This window comes from Periplaneta americana, chromosome 4 (genome assembly GCF_040183065.1).
Source record: "Periplaneta americana isolate PAMFEO1 chromosome 4, P.americana_PAMFEO1_priV1, whole genome shotgun sequence".
Lineage (NCBI taxonomy): Eukaryota > Metazoa > Arthropoda > Insecta > Blattodea > Blattidae > Periplaneta > Periplaneta americana.
In genome coordinates this window covers 147,051,168-147,072,474 of record NC_091120.1, presented here as the reverse complement: position 1 = coordinate 147,072,474, position 21,307 = coordinate 147,051,168, and the positions used below count along the sequence as shown (strand labels likewise).

The window sequence follows — 21,307 nt, the reverse complement described above, 5'->3', positions numbered from 1 at the left end:
AATTTAATTACACTTCATTGGTCGAAAATGGAATGACGCCATATAAACGAAATAGTCTTTTCAACTTCAATTTTTTTTTTCATAATCCAAAAATCCTTGCATAACATATCCATAAACAATATAATACAAAATAAAAGTTATTGTACACAATAGGCTCAAAAGAATATGTGGAGTGAGTAATAACTCCAGGTATACAACCAAAGTTGCCAAAAAAGGATACGCAGTCCAGGATTAAGCATTTATCATAAATAAGTACTAACAGTCTCTATTTTCTTTAAAAATTAACAATTGTAAACTTTTTGTTACAGGATCTTACAAGATTCCAGCTGGAGCTACCGTGTATCTATTACTGCTGGTCTCACATTTTGACCCTGATATATTTCCCAATCCAACGAAATTTAATCCTGACAACTTTCTACCAGAGAATGTGGCAGGTAGACATCCTTACGCATACTTCCCCTTCAGCGCTGGTCCCAGAAATTGTATCGGTCAGAAGTTCGCCATGCTTGAGATGAAAATGGTGTTGTCGAGTATTCTACGAAGTTACGAAGTACGTTCGGTTGACAAAATGGAAGACTTAGTTCTTATGCTGGAAATAATAATACGATCAAAATATGGGTTTAGAATATCTATTAATCCAAGGAAATCTTAAATGATGGTGGAAAGCTCTCGTCAAAGATATCAATTTAATGAGATACTCAGTGATAATGATGGAACTATTCCTGTATAGTACGGAATCTTGCATTTAGATAACATTATATCAGTAATGATCAGGCTTCGAGACTTTGGACCCGATGCAATAAGTTTACTGTGCATGCACTATAGGTTGTTGACTCGCTGCAGGTAGGTAGAGCTGTGTTGAGGTGACAACGTTGCTATTTAGAGTAGAGTACGGTAGTATGGGGAAACACACACATATGTACATTCTGAAAGTAAATATGCATAACACAATGATAATGTCAAAAGAATGTGAAAAGCATTTATTCTCCTGTCTTTTATACTCATTTGTGTTTAATTATATACAGTGTTAATGGTGGAAATACGCATGTAGCAATTTTAACTTTTTCATTTATCCCATTGGTCGTTTTTAGGGAGTGCAGTTACAGTACCGAATTGCAATATACCTACTACAAGATACATTCTCAGTGTCTCAAACGTAAATCTTTTTCGGTTATCTGCCAAAGTTTGTATTGTAGAAAGCTGCGCTCTACATCGCATGACGTGATAGGAGCAAAACGAAAAAACCTAACATCATTGCAGTCTCTTAGAGACAGTCCTTTGTTCTCAGGTGACTCTAGGTCCACTAATTTGCTGTTTATATTACACAGTGTTCCATATCCGTTATTTTTACGTAAAATTGATTTCCACTTCTGTTTTACACGTTCAGTAACCGGTATACTTGATGTCTCATTAATTCTCTGCATCATTTTCTAAATTAATTTGAGTGCTTCCATCATCTCTTGCTCTGACTTTTCTAACGTATAATAGTTTCAGACACAGTTTGTATAAAAACCAAAATATTCGTCAGAACCTTCAAATCCACAGCGTTTTCCTTTCCGTATTTGTTGGCATTCATTCTACAGTACCCCCACCCACTGTACGCTTTACCACTATACACAGTACGCCGTTATGCGGATTTCCCACTGAACTGCTCTATTCGGTCCCAAGTCTCGAAGCCTGGTAATGATATAAACCATAAGGACCGTATTCATAGACATTTTTAGCGCGGGTTTTCGGTGGATGATCAGCGTTTTTTCGTATTCATAAACCAGTGATAGCGATAGGATATGATTTGAATTCTGTACTAGTAACCGATCTTCCTCTCGCTCAGTAAAATTGTAATAAATTCTCAAAAAGAACTATCACAATATTACTAACCTTTACTCTACTTCGTTCCATAATGTCTGACAGGCGATGTAAATATTGTCGGGGAAGAAAGAGAAAATTATTATTATTATGACTGCTACTCAACAAATGAAAGAGGTCTCATTCCACACTTGTCTTGAAATTGGGCGGGGTTAAAGGCTTCAGTCCACCCAACTTCAAGATAAGCGTGGAATCATACCTCTGCCATTGGTTCAATACTAATTATCCTTGTCTCTCTTTATTCCGGCAATGTTTACGTCCCTTGTTAGTCATTATGGAACGAAGTATAGGCATACTGGTTAAAGCGCATGGAATAACAAAGAAAATAAGTCTTGTTCCCTTCTCAAAAATAGGTACAATTATGGATTCCTTCAATTTTTCTGGTACAATTATTATTATTATTATTACTTACTTACAAATGGCTTTTAAGGAACCCGAAGGTTCATTGCCGCTCTCACATAAGCCCGCCAGTGGTTCCTATCCTGTGCAAGATTAATCCAGTCTCTATCATCATACCCCACCTCCCTCAAATCCATTTTAATATTATCCTCCCATCTACGTCTCGGCCTCCCTAAAGGTCTTTTTCCCTCCGGTCTCCCAACTAACACTCTATATGCATTTCTGGATTCGCCCATACGTGCTACATGCCCTGCCCATCTCAAACGGCATTATTATTATTATTATTATTATTATTATTATTATTATTATTATTATTATTATTATTGGAATGAATGTGGAGGACATGTCACTATTATTGGACAATCCCTACCTTATGAGGAAACGGAGGGCGAAAGAACGAAAATATAGTGTATATCCGATGCTTAGTGAAAGGTGTCGCTGGGAAAATTTCATCATCTACACCGACACAATAAACTTCTAGAGGATAGTGCTAAGTTTTTCAATTACTATCGGATGAGTGTTGATACATTTCAATACATTTTTAATGTTATTCGTTCAACAATCTCAAAATGGTTAAATTTCAGAGAAGTTGTACCACTTGAACGTTTGGCAGTGATCTTAAGGGAAGTAGTAGCTACATGAATAATATTTTGTTAAGCTTTATAAATGTTATTTCATTTGTTTAATGAAAAAAAAAAATACAAGAGAAGATGTTCTTGCACAGAACTAATTAGTTTTCGGCGTTCATGGCGAAATTTATGGAAGCGGTCACCACGTGTTGCTCTGTTTGTCCGATTAAGACCGGAAAATCCCATCTCAATGGGATCGAACCGTCAGTCGATCGTCTTCGGTTGCAATCGGCCGAGTAGGTCGAGTATAATGGACGCGCGCCAATCCCTTCTCTTGTTGTCGGATCAGTTGGCCGTGTTCGACCGTAGACGGACGAGTTGTTAGTCGGCCGAGTTCGGTTCCAGTTGACGGCCAGCCTAAGACTGCAGGCAGAGTCGTGGACATTTGTCCAAATCCAGGGGCTTCCCCTTCGCTGACCGCAACGGGCTGAGCAGTGTCGCGCGGAACTAGTGCCGTCACCCTGCACCACCGCACGGATCGCGGCAGACTGCTTGTGGAGCGGTTTAGTGCGGTGGACTTGTTTGTATCAAAGCATGAGCCCAAGCTTCCGCTATCAGTTACTTATGAACTGAGTTGGTGCGGGTTTGTGCTTGTATGTACGGTTCGATCAACGATCAGCTACTGTTTCAAACATTTGATTTCTGTTTTTCAAGATGAGTTCAAATAATGGTGCATCGCAAAAAAAAAAAAAAATACAGTCTCTGTGAGGCTGCTATTACACTATCAAAATTCTTTGACAAAGAATATTATGCTAAAATATTACATCAAAGATCTTTCATAAAAGATAGGATTTGAGGTATATTACACTACATGAAATCTTTTCAGAAGATTTTATCAAACATGACCTAAAATTAGGAACAAATCTCTCCTAACACTTGTTCCACAACAATGAACACGCGTTCCGTGGATTTGTTGGTATTAATATTTACGCGTTAAGTTTACGATTTGTTTACACTCTTATTTACGCGTTAAGTTTATAACACCATGAATAAATATCTGGTCAGGGCTTAAACCATGGATTGTAAGACGTGATAAGAGAGGTATACATCTAAACTTCTTGAAAGAGCTACAATGAGAGGACTTGAAAAGTTATACAAATTATTATAAAATATTATTTACTTGCAAATGGCTTTTAACAAGATTAATCCAGTCTCTATTGTCATATCTCACTTTCCTCAAATCCATTTTAATATTATCCTCCCATCTACGTCTCGGCCTCCCCAAAGATCTTTTTCCCTCCGGCCTCCCAACTAACACCCTATATGCATTTCCGGATTCGCCCTAATAATATTAATATTGTATTATAAAAATTATTTATTTACATTTCATTTGCTTCATACTCCGATATCAGAATTTTTGTGGTAGCAACAATCTAGTTATATTTGCGTTCCGCCATATTTGTCTCAAGGTATAGAAATCTTTTATAAAAGATAACAAGCTGCACTTACATTTAATAAAAGATTTTTTATCAAAGGAACTTTTACAAAAGAAAACCCATTACACTGTCATATATTGTATAATATATATTTTATAAAAAGATCTTTGCAAAAAACTTTGATAGTGTAATAGCAGCCCGGAAAAACTTCATCACAGACACCGGCCGTGAAAGCATACTTTCTAAAATACAATCTCTCTAGATAAAAAGTAGTGAAGGAGAAAATCGCTGCTAGAAAGTTTAAAAATACAAAGTTGGATGAAAATTTCAAAAAGTACCATAGGGACAGTTTTTAAATCTGTGTTCGACAGCAGTGGAAAATATTTTAATTTTTTACTGTGTCCTGTATGCTTATGCCACACGCCAAGCGCAAGCAGGGAAGGAGTAGAATGCAATCAACTAGTGGGATGACGTCACCGCACTGCTCAGTGCGGTGGGCTAAGCTGGGCTGCGTAACCCAGCGTGATGGGCTACGAAGCGGCCGCGCCAAGCAGTGTTGGTCTTGGGTGGGCTGGGCTGCTTAAGCATTAGGACTGACAGTGCTGCGCTGAGGTCCAGTCTGCAGGACTCTGACTGCAGGTCAAAGAGCCATAGCAGGAAAGGCAAGAACGCGTGATATTACTGGAACGAAATTGGATCATGGCACGTAATAGAACGGGATGACATCGCTGGTGTAATGGAAATACAATATTCCTTCCACTTACAGTCTGTGGGGTCGAAATAAGTTAAAATTGAAGTTACTTACGTTAATTTCTACACGTTAATTTGTTGAAATTGATAAAGATAAGATAAAACTTGGAACATGCTAACACTCGAGCGCGGTGTTTAGATTTATATTTTATATAAATACATTTTGGTGTATTGCAATAACTATCTTCACCTATATCGCAACTCCTGATAAGGGCTGAAGCTTATTGATCTTCTCACACAACTTAACCTCTGCGGATCTTTTCATAGCAGAATTTATTTTTATTTTTGTATCTACCTTAATCTTCTTTAAAATATCAATATCTGGATAGTTATATGCCAAATTCACATCAAATGTCAATTTTCTTTTTCGAATTCAAATATATTCATAATTTACGTTTGAAATTATACATTTGAATAGATATCCGAAATGAGCATTTGCTCGTGCTCGGGTACAGTCTAGTAGAGTCTACATAAATTTTACAAACATAAATAATAATGTTGATGATAGAAATAATGGTAATAACAAGAATAATTAACAATAGTAAAATAATAACTAAGATTGATGAAATAAAATATAAAACCACTTAGCGAAAGTTAACACAACTTATATAAGTATATAATAACCAGAAAAAAAATAACGAACTCGAAATCAACAAAAACGTTCGTTGTATCGCAGACGACAGCAACCGCCGTATTGATATTGTGTTATGCATAATTAGTAGGAGGGGGGAGCTGAAGGTCTACATCCTAACGTTCTGTTCGAATCTTCTAACATACAACTATAGGAAGTTAATGCTGAAAAACAAAATATCTATTAGACAAACTGTTCATTATTACCAGGATAAATACAAAATTAATATTGAAATATATCAATCAAGTTTCAGTTATAGGTCTCCCCTTTGGTGCAAGAGGTATCATATCAAAATATTTTATGAATAGCACGGAAAATATAAATTTGAAAAGTTCTCTAGTGACAGAGATAGTGACAAGTATAATAAAGTGTATCTGTGGCGATGCTAAGAAATTATTTATGTGGAAACATACAGTGTTATTAATTAAGAAAATTATCTATTTATATTTATTAAAATTCTTTATCTTATAGGATACATGCATCAGATAAATACAATAAATATTAGTAACATATAATGCTAGTAACACTTAAAATAATAATAAAATGAAATATCATACAAATATTTTACTTTATTTTTAAACTTAAGTACGTATAAACTGCTTAGATCTGGATTATTCTTCAATACTGAATTGTATAAACTTGGTCCATAATTCCTAAGCATGAACATTTGAACTTTACAGAAAACTTTAGCAGGCATTAATAGTTTGCACCATAGCATATTTTTTGACCTACATAACTAGCGGAAATATAACCCAAAGTCCACAACAATTATTGCAGGTGGATTAAAGTTCAAATTTAATTTCAAATACTTATCCACTAAAAGTAAGAAAGAAGTTTCATTCGTAGCGTGTGCTTTGTTTTTCGGTTAATATAAGTCAGCCGCGGCGAAAATGCGACTCACGAGCACATTGTGGCTCGCAGTGCATTTCCCTTGCTTCCTACCTACAACCCCCACCCTCTCACTCACTGGAGTCAAACTCCGTTCTATTTGTATTTGTCTCTGATCTGCGAGTGGCGTATCGTCGCAATGTCTCTCTCTAAACCATGTACCTCTATAAAAAACGAAAGTTTCAAGTAGGATGGGAGGATGCATTCTTTTACTTACAATAAGATGAAAATATTAAATGTATGATTTGTTCACAAATATTACTAGGAAAACGGTTGTATAACATAAAACGGCATTATAAGTTACTACATGTTACTGATGAAACATTAAAAGGTTAAGTGTTATTATTATTATTATTATTATTATTATTATTATTATTATTATTATTATTATTATTATTATTATTATTATTATCATCTCTGTACGTCGATTCTTTTACAGCAGATGTACGAATAATGCGGTTAGATTTTCAATTTAAACTCACAGATTTACAATGTGACGTTAAATGAAAGCTAGATGTAAGGACTTCACAGATTTTGAACTTTTCAAATCTTTGGAAAAAAATAAATATTTGAAGCTTCGTTCTTTCACTTGCTCTGTTGAAGCCATGTTCGCTGTAACTTACGTTTGTGAAAAATTATTTTCAACAATGAAAATAGTAAAAAATCAAATTTAGATCACGACTGACAGACAAATACCTTCGTGATCAACTACGATTGGCAGTAAGTGACATAATTCCTGATTTTGAAACTTTGTCGCAGAGACATTCTGAAGACAGTTAATTTTAGGTTGTGATAATGTGTCCTATGTTTTCTTGTTCATTTCTTTCTTCGTTACAAGTCCTAAACATTAACTTCCCCTTCGATTGTCTGCCTCCCTCCATAGGTGCTATGCACGTTGCAGCTTACACAGTGGCTCGGCGCACCATGGCCTTTTCGCCACGGCTGATATAAGTATTAATGGTATATAAAGGTCGTTCTTCGAAACATGCAGCGTAAGAAACTGCAAAAAAAATCATGTAGCAAAGGAGTTTATTATTCAGTCTGACCCGTTTGGAAAGACATCAAATAAAATTACTATTACATTTATAATGGGGATGTTGTAGAATTCATTTCAGTTCCAATGTGATACTGAAGCACGGGAGTTCTGTATCATAATAATTGTTACGGCATAAGAAACAAAACAAGTTACTCAGCAAGGATCGAATGAACAAAATCCACAACAACGAGCGAAATGTGTCTTTCGGTTTGTAGAATTTGAAAGTTTAACATCTGTTCGACGGCGGTTTCAACTGGAGTACGGCGTTCGAAGGGCTCCGTGTTACAAGTATCATATGAACTGGAACGGGCTAGTCCTGAAGTTAATATTTGATAACAACTGGTGTGGTCAAGGAGGGCCTAATTCCCCAGACGTGGCACCACCCGACTTATTTCTCTGAGGTTTCGTCAAGAATGATGTATATGATCTCAGGGCAAAGATTTTCTCAGCTATGAATTGTGTCGTGTGGTGGACACGTTGAGGTCTGATTTGGACAGAACTCCTACTAATCTAGAAAGCATGTACAGGGACATCATTTTATTTTTACTTCAATTTTTATTGTACCCGAGTTTTTCAATGTACTTCACTCCCACCCCTTCTACTAATGAAGTTCAACCGTTCTCCACACAGATCCAAGACCGCATATACAGCAAGAGGAGTAGAATTCTACTCCTCTTGATATACAATCATAGTAGCCTTACGGTCATAGTAAACAGTACGTTCCAAAAATATGTTCGCGTTTTCCAGTGACGAAGGAGCTTTCAATATTGCATCATTTTCGCACAGGTACTGTCGTCCATTTGCCTACGTCGCATCCCGGTTTCCCCCACCAGCTTTTATTCGCCAGCTAGTGGCTGGGGCTGTCTTAGCTCTTTTCTGAGAACATTAATTTCTGTTAGGAATTGGACGTCTACGTAATATTATACAACTGTTTAAAATAGCTTAAATAAAAGGGCCTCGTTAAGTAATTAACTGTCACGTGATTTCCTCCCTTTCTACGACCCTACGACATAACAACTTGGACGGACAGTAGTGAGTATGTCTGAGTAATTTTATCTTTTTGGATCGGGAAGAAGTGAAGATTGAATTTACAGTCCTCTTTTATAGAGTAGGTACATAATTATTTCAACATGAGTTACTAGTATGAAGGACGAAACTGGTAATTGGAATTAGGTACAATAGTCTATAATGCGATAATATCCATATTAGATCTGAAGCCTGTATCGAAATCAACGGCCATCTTTTAAAAAAATGTGTTTAAATATCCATATTATGATTATTTTTCAATTTAACTTCATTCTCTATATTGTATGCTAATGTGCTGTAGACAGTATAATATACACTACATAATGAATACGTCCATATGGACAGCTCAGTTCGTGAGTAAAAATACTCATTGTTCATACTGTACTGTATTTTGATTAAACAAAAACCTACTGAAAATGATCAATCTCAAAAGCGCAATATTTCTTAGTTTACATAAATGGATGAACTACTTTTCTTCCGTCCTATACCTAGTAAAGTGATTTGTTTGTATATTACTCCAGTATTATCGAACTCCAGTCGTGGAAGGGGGTAGCAAACGGCGTTGATTCATAGGTATAGGCAAGTTAATATTAAAAATGTTAGTAAAAATAATATGATGTCCCTGTACAAATTATTTAGCAATAAATAGCAACAGTTCTCACTTTATTAAGTTTTTATTTTATGTCTTCCCAAACGGATCACCCTGTATATTGGAATTAGCCCGAAGGGAACTGGACTTTAGAACGAGAGGAAACAGAGTTGTTTATAATTATAAACAAAATGTGAGCGGAAAGAAATTAGTTTATTAATTTGAAGCTTGGTTCATAGGGAGGAAATGTGCCGTAAAAATACCACAGAAGACAAATGATCTATACTACAATTAATTGCTTCTGAAAACAATACATACCTGAAGCTAGACACTTCTTGCATTGTGGTTATACATGTAATTTGGTATACCATTAAATTAAATAACGATTTCTTTTAAAAATTATACCATACTACTTCATAATAAAGCATTTTTAGACTGTTTCCTGTATAGTTACGTTAAGTTGAATTCCTTGTAATTAAATTCAATAAGAATTCATTTCCAAAAAACAACAGAAATAATTGCCCGCAGCTAATTATAAAGTGATACGTGTCTTTTCAATAGTTTTATATTGTATCCCTACGTATTGTAATTAGGTAAATAAAATAGTAATGTGTTTTATTTTCACTAAGTTCTAGTTCCAAAGAAGGCTTTAAAAATTTTAATTTTGTTCGCAGCATTTCCGAATTATCTTCATCGTCATCAATAACTTAATCAGAATTATTTTTGTTACTTCTTGGGATTATCATTTCACGATTTTCCAACTTTTTTTACAAACGAATTTTGTTAAGCTCGACTTTCAAAAGGTAATACAAGAAAAAATTGAAAACATAATTTCGACTGTAACCTAATATAAGCTATCACAACCTAAACTAACCTAACCTAACCTGTTAATTTCCAAGGTTTGATACATGGAAGTGACATCACTTAGATATCCCCTTGTCACATATCTCGGTATATCAAAGTGCCGTCACTTCCGTATGACGATTCTTGAAAATTACCCATAACCCTAACTAACCCAAACAAAACTAAGCTAAACTAATCTCAGCTAAGGTAAGCTAACGAAAACTACTCCGATCGCCACCAAGCAGTAAACATAACATTACGCTACCTTCAAAACCTACGTAAAACTTAAAAATGTAAAACCATAGCCCCATAACAATCTATGCATATAAATGATAGGAATATAATACAGAATAATTATACATGCCTAGAACTTCTAAAATCCATGGAGAGCCTTTCCGCCGGAATTAATTTTTTTCCTTATCATATACAGTAGTGGCAAAAAAAAAAAAAAAAAAAGAATACCGGACCGACTCTTGTAGCTGATACAAGAGACTCCTGTGCTGTGTATTGTGTCAAACTGTGTTAATTTCAATATGAATAATGAAGCCAGAGGTATGTACTGCTATTTAATGTAAAAATGCACAGTTATCTTTGCCGAATAGAGGTAGAAATGTAATATTGATGCCAGATGAAAATAAAACTCTCAAAGTTTTTTTCGTCTGTAAGTTTGAGGCACTGAAGGAAACAAAAGACGGTAAGAATCGAACAAATGCAATAAATTTCATTGTTACAATTAATTATATAAGATGGATGTGTTTTGTGACTAGCAAAATTTGAATCTCTGACTATGAATTCAGCTACAAGGATCGGTCTGGTTTTTTTGCCACTACTTGTCGTCTACTTTGTCTTGACGACGACATATTCATTCATTACTACGTACAAGAGGTGAATAATTATAGATAATTCTGTGAAAAGCTTTTGGGTGCCGGAAAGTTTTGCCACGTGCCCAGTACTATATTAATATTCTTAGTATGAAATTGTAAAAGAAAAATTGCGCTTCCTTTAGCCTAGTTTTTAACTGATAATTGTTCATGTCATAAGAAAGAAAAATGTCCTTACAATTTTTTTTTTATAAATCGTTTTTAGGGAGATAAAAATGATTAACAAAAATAAAAGCGCTTTCAAGTCTACCTAATGTTTGTAGTTTCATGATGTGTGCTTCAATCAATGAGGATAGAGGAGGAAATATCAACGGAAACGTACACGATGTAATCGCGTCCTTGCAACGATTCTTTGAACTCCTGGATGGCTCAATATTATCTGTCTTTCATGATCCAGAGCCGTCCACCCGAGTGAGACTCGGACATTCGTTAAACCGAACATTGGACCACTCCGCGAGACACAAGAGCTTCGCATACTGTCTATAGCGCCAGGCGTTAGGTAGCAATATGTCTTTTTTATCTTTCGTAACCAGTTATGCAGGACTCTAGTCGTAAACTCATAACCAAAGCTCGGAACTTGGGGACTTGTGTCTTTGAACGTGGCTAAGCGACCGGACTTCAATGTCAACAAACTCCCGCTTCCAGCACAGAGGTACTGTCAGGTCTGCTATAAAGGTGGTTCCTGGCTGGAACAACATATTGATAATATTATGGTAGGTTGAAACACGTAATTTTATAGGATATATATATAAATAAACGTGCAAAATATATCAAATTTACAGTTCTGCTCTGTACATTTTATTACAGTGTATGACTACATACATTAGAAGATTTTCGAATCCTTAACTTCTTTGTCTGTTAATTAAACATGGTTTGAAACGAAAGAAGCTTATTTCCACGTCACATGAAGTGACGGGAGCAAACTTAATTTTTTTTTTTTATTTTATTTTAACTAGCTAGCTAGTGAGTACAAATTAAATTTATAAAATAAAAATGTTTCTAGCCACTACCGTAAGAGCCTGGCTCATGTACGGTGTGGTCTTAGTCAATAATATAACATAAAATTTACAAGGACAGTTTACTAAATGCAGTAACTTAATTCAAACCAATAAATACAACACAAGAGCAAGAATAACTGTGAAAGAGAAAATACACATTTAATATAAATTGACAATCCGACAGAAGCCAGTGATATTCAATAAAAACATGAATATAGTCGACAGAAATAAAAAGTAAAAAATATATATTTGTTAATATTAGGGCCTATATATCATGGATAATTTTACAAATTTCTTTTTTAAAAGCTTCAATTTTAAAAAATTTCAAATTTGGAAAATGGTTTGTAATTTTATTATAAAGTCTTGCGCCGAAATAAAATACTGAATGTTTCCACTGTCACTGTTTTCTGTTCGATTTTTAGCAGTTTCTAGCTGATCTCGTATCTGAGAAAGATAAGCATCCTAAATTTTTCTCGAAAATAGTTTTCAATTTCTGTGTCACTACTAGGGAAGGTTCCACTACGAGTTGATCCATGGCTACGGACAAATTTTCCACCGATTTAAGGGACTGCAATGTATTTCAATGAATGCCCGTTTCCAGTCTCTAGTTTATGTGTGGCACAACTTACAAAATATAAACTCTCCACTCGAAGAAAATAATGTATCTCCTCAGAATTCCTCCATGAAATTCTGTACCTAAAATTTAAGAAATATATTTTCAAACGTATATAATACCCATTCGATAATAGCCTACGTATTTTCTAATTCCTCAAATAGACCGTTTACCTCTAATTCGACACGACAGGGTTTCCTCGTCCCTCTTCCTGTCATTCGATGTGACCAGTTTCTTACTACACACGACTGTCCCTGAGCAGTTGCAGGGTGAGCTTTGTGTACGTTGTACCTGTAACCTTACTCATGCACACGACACACAAGTCCCCAAGTTCCGAGCTTTGCTCATAACCAGGCTAGGGAGTTGGAGTACTATAAAGTAATAGTAAAACGTAGTATTTACGAGTATAGCCCAAGGTTTAGTGAACTGGAACCGAGCTACAGCATTAATAAAACAGAAGTACAGTTCAGTCATGAAAAATTACACGCAACTTATTACAAAATTATTTGAGAACAAATGAATGTATTACATAGTTTAAATAAATATAATGGCCTACATATATAATATACATTTCATTTCGAACAAAATAATTGAATTCATTTCTTTTTTTGAAAGATATGTTACTAATTTTCATCATTTGAAAATTAAGGAAATTCATAAAAAAATAAATCATTAATACTGTAGGCCTACTCTTCTTAAAATATCACATACAGTCAGATACATCGTTAAGAATCAAGAAAAATTAATTTTTCAAACCTCTTAATATAGTCTTTTTGTTGGTTTACCAAAATTTACATTAATTGATTGACGCCTTTCCATATATATATATATATATATATATATATAGGCCTATTCTTTCTCGACATAACAAATGTTACAATATTACACATTAAATGTTAACAAACATAAACCTTATAATCCCTGTGTGACTTTTTATAGTAGGCTACACATTGAATAACGACACCCTGTTACATGGGAGATAAAACTTAGGTCTTCACATGAAAAAATAGCCTAAATATTGATCCCCTCAGAGCTGCAAGAACGATGTCATCAATTGCCTTCCTCTGTAGGAAGAAACGTTGCAGGTTTGGAAGAAGTTCCGCGCGCTCCAACCATAAGGCCTATTATTTCAATTTGTTGTAGACCGTATTTGTCCATGAAATATGGAACGGTACGTACATAGATGTCGTTATTTTCCATATTTACATCTTCAGGTTGGCTCTTTTGTTTTTCAAATCTAATGGTGAGATCGATGATGTGTCCATTGTTGTTATTTGGTGGGATGGAAATCATGTCTGTTCTTCTTATACTGCCATTGTCTGCCAGTCCGTGAACTTCTTCGAACACATGAAAAATTTATTGATCTAAACTGTTCGGCGATCATCGAACGAATTCTATGGTGTCGTGAGTAACGGAGTACTTCACCGTGCGGACAAGAGCCCAGGACATGTGCAAGTGTTTCTGGCTCTCTGTGGCATCGCCGACAGAGGATGTTATCCCGAATCCTGCCCGGAAGGGAACGTACGAAAGACACGTGTGCAGCCATTTTAATAGCTTCGCGCCACTCGCTAGAGGTAAGGCCTTCACGATGTCATATCCAGGAATTCGCCGGAGTAAACTCGCTGTATAGCTCTAGCCAAGACCTTTCTGAGGTAGGTTAGCCCACGCCTCTAATTCCTTGTCTCGCAGTTTTTTCCTCACACGTCGAGCGTCATACAAATCAATTTTGGAATAATCAGTAGCATTTTCTCATTAAGCATTATCGAAAATGATTGCAAAAAAATTTACAGGGAGAGACTTGTCACTCGACAGATTTAAACGATTTCAAGAGTTCGATATGTGGAGTTCCTTTCCAAAAGGTACCAAATCCAACAGATCTAATTTTACAGGAAATGAGAAAAATAACTGCTCATGGTTGTGGCTTTATGTCACTATTCTTTATGTGTCACAAATCGTATTTAGGCATATATATTAAGATATGTCACACATTTTCAGGAAGTTATTAATGATTTTAGTTTGGATTTGGTACATTTTGGCAACAAAATTGGATAGGGTACATATTGGGATGAAATAATTCAGTAATTATGAATGAGGATGTACAGAAATTATTTACTATCACTGTAAAAGTGAATACATAATTAAACATTTTTCATTTCAAAAATTTAGGCTATGTTTGTTGTTTTTGTTTTTGGTTATTTTACGACGCTATGTTTGTTGTTCTAATGATCATAATTAACATCAATGTTATCCTCATTCTCTATTCTAACAACAGACTCAAAATTTGTAATATTACTGTAAAATTGGAGATTATTAATGTCAAAATAGCCCATGGATACTAACAAAGAATTTTTTTCTTAGCCTTCTGAACATGACTTTGATATTGGGATGGAATAATTCAGTATTATAAATGGGGCTGTAAAGGAATTATTCATTAGCACTATAAAATTAAATGGGCTACATATTACTAAACATTCTTAATTAAATATCACAAAATGGAGGCTATGTTTGTTCTAATTATCATAATGAACATCAATGTTTTCCTCATCCTCTGTTATAACAATAGAATAAGAATTTATAATATTATTGTGAAATGGAATTTCGGTAATGTCACAATAATCCAACCTAGTACGTCACCATAATAGCCAATGAAATTTCTGCATGACGCATGACGCATGACGCATGACGTATCAGTGACACAAAGTCGAGAACCAATAGGAACACGCTATAGATTTGGTATGTTTTGGCATCAAACTCAGCATGGATGTGGTATTTTCTGCTGTAAAACACTGTTTTCAGTGACTTCTGGAGACATGGTTCGGTACTTTTTCAAGAGAAATGGTTAGTGTTTCCGTTCTAGAGGTAGCTAAGAATGTGCTGCCATCTATAACTCATTTTTCGAAAATTGTGGATTTGGTACCTTTTGGAAACAAGCTCCACATATGGACTCAAGAAGCCATTTTCTTACTCGTAGTTATTCTTCTTAGCGGTTTTGTAGTGACGTTGTTTATAATACCCAAATATATAGGGGTATCTAAAAGACAGAAAAGATTATTTTAATTTCGCAGAAACTTCTCTTTTAATTGTTGCTATAGCAAATGAAATTAATCAACCGCAATCCAAACTGTTATTGAGTGACTAAATGTGCATTTTTAACTCGCAACTTTTTTGGCGTATCACTCGGGAGAAAATGTTTCGATAATTAAAGCATTGCCCTTTATGGGAGTTTTGCCGATGCTACCTGCAATGTTTTCGTTGGTTAAAGACCTTCATTTATTCATTCAAGGCCCTAGTTATGCTTCTGCTTCAACAGAGATGTCAAAGCGCCTGTATTACGTGCTCATACTACAAGCAATACAAATCCAACAAGGTTCACTTTGCACACAGCAAAATACACGAGTAGTACAAACATCGTTCTTATGGAAATGTGTGAGTTCTTGAGAGCACGCAGTGCAGGCGCTTTGACATCCCTGTGCTACAACATTAATCAAATGGAGTGGGCAATATAGACTACAGGTATGACCATGAGCACCACGTAAGGCAGTGCAGTGTACTGTCCTTCTCTTAAGTCAGAACCCCAACTAAAATTGGCGATACAGTCGTTTGAACTACATATTTCTAGTGTTCCGTGAATGTACTTTAAAATATGAAACCACTATTGCTTATATTTCACATTAAGTTGCTATGTTTATTTACAATATGCACAGTTACAGCATTATAATACATTTATTTACAATGAATTCATACATTAAGCACATATAGAAAATGTAATATGTTATCTTACTTTGCACTGCTTTCCCCTCCTTCATGGTTACATTTGTTGCAATGAACAACACTTTACACTAACTGTGTGTCCTAAGTGTCTAAGGCAGGGGTCGTCAGCACAGAGCACGCTGGGGCTAGTCTCTCTTACCCGCGGAAAATGCAGTGCACTAGGGTGCACTCCGTAGCTGCTAGTGGGTATGCTCTCTATCTCTCCCTGTTGCACGACAGTGCACACGGGATAGCACCGCGTACCCTTTGCACATTTCAGCGAGTGCTGACGACCACTGGTCTAAGGGGTTAGTATGTTCCCATCATTCTTTCGACACAAAATAATGCGTCGCCAGGTGGGAGACACAGTCAGTGTAAATTACAGTAGATGTATTTCTGCATTATGATCAGAATTACATAAATAGTGTGTATGTTAGAGGTATTTATAAGGGGTAACGAGACTTTGTGTCCACCCTGTACAGTATAAACAAAATTTGTTGCTTAAACAACTGTTCGAAGACAGATTGATTTGAACCTCTTAAATGACATGAAGTTACATCAATAAGACATTACTCATGAGGCAAATAAGCCAGGCGATAATGGGGTAGGGCACAATACACTAATCAGATTTCAGATATAGGATAACACAAACAATTTTTATTCCTCTGACACATATCGTCAAGTGAGATGCACTGCTTGATATTAGATGTACATATCTGCCAAAACCCCAATCAGAAAATAGTAATTGTTACTGTTTTCTGTATAGTTTTAAGTATTACATTTCGCACTTTCACTGGACAACAAGAATTTTGATCTGAATTAAAACAATGTGTCCTTTATGGTTTGGTGTGCGCTGAGTCCGAAAATTCATCTCTCTTCTTCGTATCTTCAGGTATACTCTGATTTCACTTTTCGATAAGCTCTCCCCCAGGGAACATCTGGCGCGGGTTGGGGGTTGTAAACTGAAACAAAAGCTAATAGATTTTATGAAATTATGATTCATTTCGGGTTTCTTATGATTGTTGGCATGTTCTTCTGTACTTCTAATAAATAAACAAATATTGGTCCCTTCTATTCTGTATATTTCATAACAGTTGAAAGTGAGGTCTACGCAATGAACAAGGGTGTGGTTCTCAGTATTTAAAGGAAAAGTTTACTATTTTGAGTGAAGGCAAATTAGAAGAGAGCATTTTTTTCGGTCCACAAATTCACATAATTATGACTGATATTTTGATTGAGGGAAAACTTCCCGTTATAGAATAAATGGCATGGCGCACTTTCAAAGATATTTGCTCAAATTTCTTTGGAAATTCTAGGGCACAAAATTACATAGAACTTGTTGTGAAACCATGTCAAGAGCATACGAGAAAATGGGGTGTAATATGGCTCTCAAAATACACTTCTTATATACTCATTTGGATTTGTTTCCTCCTAACCTTGGAGCGGTAAGCGACGAGCATGGGGAAAGATTTAATCAAGAAATATCTGAAATGGAAAGGCGTTATAAAGGAAGATCATCATCCAGCATGCTTGCAGACTATTGTTGGTTCCTTGTAAAAGACAGTCCCGGATCTAGTTACAAACAGAAGTCACCCAGAAAATTCTTTAATATGTAAGTTCAAATTTCGAGATTTTTCTCATTATACGCATAAAATATTTTTATTGCTGTTGTGTTTTAAACTATGTAACATCATTTTTGTATCCAATACACAGTTTTGAAGTATTATGAGGCATTTTGAATCCCTAGTGTGTCGTAATTTAACCAGTAGCAGTGAAAAATTAAAAAAGAAAGAAGTTTTTCTTAAAAAATTCAATTCATTTTCTCCGGAGAATGGTATGTGATGGGGCAATTTGTATTTTAAATTCAGATTTAGGGTACACATATTAGTAGTGTTCACATATTTTTATTTCGGAGCAAGACAAAAAGTAAAAATTTGTTGTCCAGTAAATCATTACAAAGTTACTTTACCAAAAACAAAAGAAATAACTAAGATATAAAATCTGTAAGATACTGAAGTATCGGTAATTTTACATTTATGATACGGTATGTATTCTAATTTCTTATGTAGGGAGAACGGAAAAAAATATTTAAGAAATTCATATGTTTAGAAAAGACGCCCAAAATGCACAATTCCGGTAGATAACATCTAGGCCTACATATATATTTAATAATTTTGATTCATACTTTCGTTTGATACATTGCAAAGAATGACGAGTAAAATACTTTATAAAGTTAAGCAATAAAAAAAAACAGTCTAGACAAACGGCCTTCAGTCTTCTACAGATGCAATGCGCAATCTTGGCCTCAAGTGCAGTTGCGAAGTGCAAGAGAGAGGTTGAACGGAAGGTAATCTATCCACAGCTCCCCAAGAGATAGCAAGCTAAACAAACACTCGAGCGAAATACAGACACTGTAAGTAACGTTGGATTATATTACATTATATTATAGCATAGCATTATGTATATTGTTTTAACCATTAGGACAGGTATGGCTCAAATATGTAAAAGCACAGATTACACGGATGTTTAAGAACATTAAATCCAGACGTTTGAGATAGGCAGGGCATGTAGCACGTATGGGCGAATCCAGAAATGCATATAGAGTGTTAGTTGAGAGGCCGGAGGAAATAAGACCTTTGGGGAGGCCGAGACGTAAATGGGAGGATAATATTGAAATGTATTTGAGTGAGGTGGGATATGATTATAGAGACTGGATTAACCTTGCTCAGGATAGGGACCGATGGCGGGTTTATATGAGGGCAACAATGAACCTCGGGTTCCTTAAAAGCCATAAGTATTGTTGTTGTTATTATTATTATTGCTACTACTATTATTATTATTATTATTATTATTATTATTATTATTATTATTATTATTATTATTATCGTATTAGAGTGCTTCATTAATATAAAAATATGTTAAAGAAAAGAAGTGCATTATATTTTCTTCTATTTGTGTTTATTGGATTTGTGTTACCTCATCAGTCATCATTTTATTTGTATTTATTTCTACGAATTATGTTACCTAATTATTTTAATTTATCAATAATATTACTCTTCACCAAAGATAACATGGTTGTACTGAAGGCTAGTAATGTTATAAAATAAATAAGCATTATGTTCTTGAGTTTAAGATTCCACGTTTTATTGATTATTTTATCCACTTTCCGTAATAGTAAATAATTCTGTGTGTTATTTTTTAAGTGTTTTAGGCAGCGCTTCATGGAGCCCGTTTCTTTCTATCTTCTTTTTTACTTAGCTGCAGCATTTAACGTTTACCTCACATGTTAATTTATTAGCTGTTAGCATTATAAATTATTTTATCAATTTTATTTGTCTGTCATATATAACAACACTGAAAGTTAAATAGGCCTTTCATACAAAATAACTCCGCACATAGTTGTAATCACGCAAATTAAATTTGCAACCGCCATTTTGCAATGAAGAAAGCACTTTTTTCTCGTCAATTGGCAAAGCGAAATCGCTTTACTACAACGCTTTTAAAACATGCTTGGTTTCACTTTCAAAGTACGGTCTAAAATCGACTCAATCTATCTAAATTTTAAATCTGCCGCCACAAATTTGTACTCGGTACTGTGCTCGGTTCAACTGACGTCACATTAACTGCTACGAACCGAACCGCTCCGTCCCCAGCCCTAGACTGAATCTCGCCCGTATAGTCTGCAAATAAGTAACCGAACTATATGATGTCTTAGAATCCTCCTGATGGATTTGAAATTACTCATCAGTTTTAATTAGTGAAGTGAAATCTGGTTCTACTTGATGAGTTGCAATTTGTAATTGCTGAAATAAATCAATCGGAAGAGCGCTTTGCATTTAACGTGTTTCATTTTTGAAAGAAATTGTTCACATATATATGTCGAGACGAACATTGAAATAAATCTAGCACAAAATGACCTAAGGAGTATATTTTGAATTGTTGTGAATTTTTCGGGAAATTTTAAATCTGAGAAATTTTCTCTTATTTAGTCTTTTTTGCAAAGTTTAAAATTTTATAATATCAGAAAATTATATTCGGCAATACTTTTTCCTTAATCAGTATTAATATCACGGCACAGTACACGTGACAAGGAATGTTGTATAATGTCTCTTTATGGTGGTCATATGAAACCCTTTAAGTAGTTCAGAACATAACAAACATATTACGTTAATTTCTTCCTGTGCACTACAAAAGCATTTCTCTTCCCATTCTTCCACAAATATTCGTTTTGCTGCATTCTTTACGTTTAATGGTTTGAAAACAGACATGCTGATCACTGGTTACTTATTGCAGTCTGTTTGTCCTACTTGAAGTGAGTGCATTGTAGACGGATGCATTGGTGAACTGGCCCTGATAAATATGACGTAAGATGACGCATGAAAGAGATGAAACTGGCTATTTTTGTCTCTAGGCGAAGCTTGATTTTCTTGAACGGTATTCAAAGTCACGTTTCTCATGCCTATACTGGGTGTTCATTTCAAAGTGTGTCATGACGTCACTGTTGTTGAGTCACCGATTTGATGCGAGTTTCAGCTTATATGTATTCAAGGCGTTCAATCTGAACTTGAGAACGTGTACGGTATAACTTGAAAGTCGTAGCAACAGATGGCGGTCTGTACGGTCTGTGTGCGCGGGCAAGTCGTACGCAGGATATTTGTTATCATCGGTTGCGTATGGCAACATTCCACAACACAAATCAAATGCTCCGTGTCCATGTTGACAATCGAAGTTAATGTCAACAAATACGTAAGTAATCGTCTTAACCCTCTCGCCATATCCCGACAGTACGTGTTTCCAAACAGTTCACATTCCTGCCACTATCGGCGTTACCGTACGTATCGGTACGTACGCTTCAGAATGAACGCCGTACTTGCTAGGCAACTTCTCTGGCTCATAGGTACTACGCCTCTGCGGAAGTGTAGGAAGATTGAATTCTCTAGGCTCATCGGCTAGCCACATGACGGCATGCAGCGAGCCATGACACACTTTGAACTGAACACGCAGTATACCAGGGATACAGAACTGGCGTTGG

General features: G+C 35.4%; 2 protein-coding genes across 3 annotated transcripts in view; both read left to right on the top strand.

Moving 5' to 3' along the window:
* Window positions 1-6,200, top strand: part of LOC138698286 (cytochrome P450 4C1-like) — a 77,666-nt gene extending 71,466 nt beyond the window's left edge. For both annotated transcript variants that reach the window (XM_069824081.1, XM_069824080.1), the window contains one exon: window positions 309-6,200. In XM_069824081.1, the coding sequence (XP_069680182.1) occupies window positions 309-652 (344 nt within the window). In that variant the 3' untranslated portion in view covers window positions 653-6,200. The remainder of the gene's footprint in view (window positions 1-308) is intronic.
* Window positions 6,201-18,569: 12,369 nt separating this feature from the next.
* Window positions 18,570-21,307, top strand: part of LOC138698285 (cytochrome P450 4C1-like) — a 103,123-nt gene continuing 100,385 nt past the window's right edge. Inside the window, exon 1 of the mRNA XM_069824078.1 lies at window positions 18,570-18,688. The gene's annotated coding sequence lies outside the window, so the exon portion shown is untranslated. The remainder of the gene's footprint in view (window positions 18,689-21,307) is intronic.